Below are 2252 nucleotides of genomic sequence, written 5' to 3' on the forward strand. Positions count from 1 at the left end.
CGCTAATTAGGACCTTACGTACCTTCTGAGGAAAGTGTTTCCCGTTTTCACTAGAGGGTAGTGAAAATGTCAAAACAGTGGGAGCGATAATATATAAAGTAAAAGTCCAAACTTTATATCTTATTAAATATTTTAAAATAGTCATTAACATTTATCTGTTTTACTTTTCAGTACAAATCTTTGACAATGTCATCAATTCGCAACCCGCTTTCCGCTATTCTCGAAAAACATATCTTAACCGGACCTAACTATCTCACTTGGCTAAGAAATCTGAAAATAGTCCTAAACTCGGAAAAGATCGCATATACACTAACTGAGTCGCCCCCTGTTGAGGCTCCGACTAGCTGCACTCCCGAGGAATTGCAGACCTACAAGGAATGGTGTGACCATGACTTGAAGGCAAGGTGTTATATGCAGGCTTCGATGAACGATGAGCTGCAGAGGCGATTCGAGGATGCAAAGAATGCTGCTGACATTCATTTGCACCTCAAGGAGCTCTTTGGTGAGCAGACTCGGCCTCTAAGGCATGCCACAGTCAAGGAGCTCATCACTTTACGCATGCGAGATGGGGCTTTGGTCCATGAGCATGGCCTAAAGTTGATTGGGCTCGTGGACAAGCTCGTTAGCATGGATCTGATCTTGCCTTCGGAGTTGACCACGGATGTGCTGCTGCTGTCGTTGCCTAGCTCGTTTGATCCTTTTATCGTGAACTTTAATATGAACAAGCTTGAGCCAAGCCTTGAAGAGTTGGTGAACATGCTTGTGACTTTTGAGTCCACTATCAAAAAGGAGAAGCTGGCTCTTTATGTGGGTTCTTCATCTGGCACAAAGAACGATCCACATGGGAAGGGAAAGAAGCGTTCTTTCCAACGTCCCAAGAAGAGCGTGCCCTTGAAGAGGCAAACTCTGGGTCCCGTTGTGGCAGCCGCACCAGCCAAGGCTGAGAAGACAGTTGACATCTGTCATCACTGCAAGAAGCCTGGACATTGGAGGCGTAACTGCAGGGAATATCTTGCCCAGAAGGGTTCTGGCAAAGGTATGTTCTACATTGAAGTAAATATCTCCATTAACTCTACTTCTTGGGTATTGGATACCGGCTGTGGCTCACATCTCTGTAATGATTTGCAGGTGATGGGAAGAAGTAGGAAGCTCAGGGAAGGTGAGACCTTCTTGAGGATGGGCAATGGAGCAATGGTTGCTGCCAAGGCTGTGGGAGATGTTTATTTACATTTGAACAATGATTTTAATTTTGTTTTGAGAGATGTTTTGTTCGTACCAGACTTGATTAAAAACATTATTTCCATTCCTATGCTTGATATTGATGGATTTTCTTGTTTATTTAGCAAAGGTGTTTGCAATATTTACAAGAATGAATGTTTAGTTGGTACCGGAGAACTTGAAAACAATCTCTACACCTTAAAATTGAAAGATATTCCACTTAACAATGTCCAAGCAATAACAACAACAAATAAGCGCAAACAAGATACTCTTAATTCGGCACAATTATGGCATGCTCGATTAGGACATATTTCCTTGAGAAGGATGAACAAGCTAGTGGGAGTTGGCATGTTTGATATGTCCGATATTGATGCTCTCATGACTTGTGAATCCTGTCTAAAAGGAAAGATGACCAAAATTGCCTTTAAGGGCCATGCGGAGCGAGCCAAAGGGTTATTGGATTTGATCCATACCGATGTGTGCGGTCCGCTTAGCATCACCACTAAGCATGGACATGCCTACTTCATCACCTTTACCGATGACTTTTCGAGGTATGGGTATATGTATTTGATGAAATACAAGTCTGAAGCCTTTGAAAGGTTCAAAGAATTCAGAAGTGAAGTAGAAAAGCAATTGGGACAAAGCATCAAGGCACTTCGATCGGATCGAGGTGGTGAGTACTTGAGTGCCGAGTTCCAAGAGTATCTTAGGGAGAATGAGATTCTCTCGCAGTGGACTCCGCCCGCTACACTGCAGTTGAATGGTGTTTCGGAGCGTCGTAACCGGACTTTGATGGACATGGTTCGGTCTATGATGGGGTTCACGGAGTTGCCGCCATCCTTTTGGGGATATGCGCTTGAAACAGCGGCACTGTTGTTGAACAATGTCCATACAAAGGCAGTTGACAAGACTCCATATGAGATATGGATGGGTAAGCCTCCCAAGTATTCTTATCTTAGAATATGGGGGTGTCCTGCTTATGTGAAGCAGGCAGTGGGAGATAAATTGGATAGTCGATCCATTTTATGCTACTT

At 43.6% G+C, this 2252-nt stretch overlaps 1 protein-coding gene across 1 annotated transcript; it reads left to right on the plus strand.

The window, feature by feature from the left end:
• Positions 1-587: 587 nt before the first annotated feature.
• Positions 588-1527, plus strand: LOC142544971 (uncharacterized). Its single transcript, XM_075651966.1, has 2 exons — positions 588-1036; positions 1129-1527. Exons 1-2 carry the CDS (start codon positions 628-630, stop codon positions 1143-1145), a joined length of 426 nt encoding a protein of 141 aa, XP_075508081.1. The 5' UTR covers positions 588-627; the 3' UTR covers positions 1146-1527.
• The last annotated feature ends 725 nt before the right edge of the window (positions 1528-2252 follow it).

Source organism: Primulina tabacum, chromosome 5 (genome assembly GCF_025594145.1).
Source record: "Primulina tabacum isolate GXHZ01 chromosome 5, ASM2559414v2, whole genome shotgun sequence".
NCBI classification, from domain to species: domain Eukaryota; kingdom Viridiplantae; phylum Streptophyta; class Magnoliopsida; order Lamiales; family Gesneriaceae; genus Primulina; species Primulina tabacum.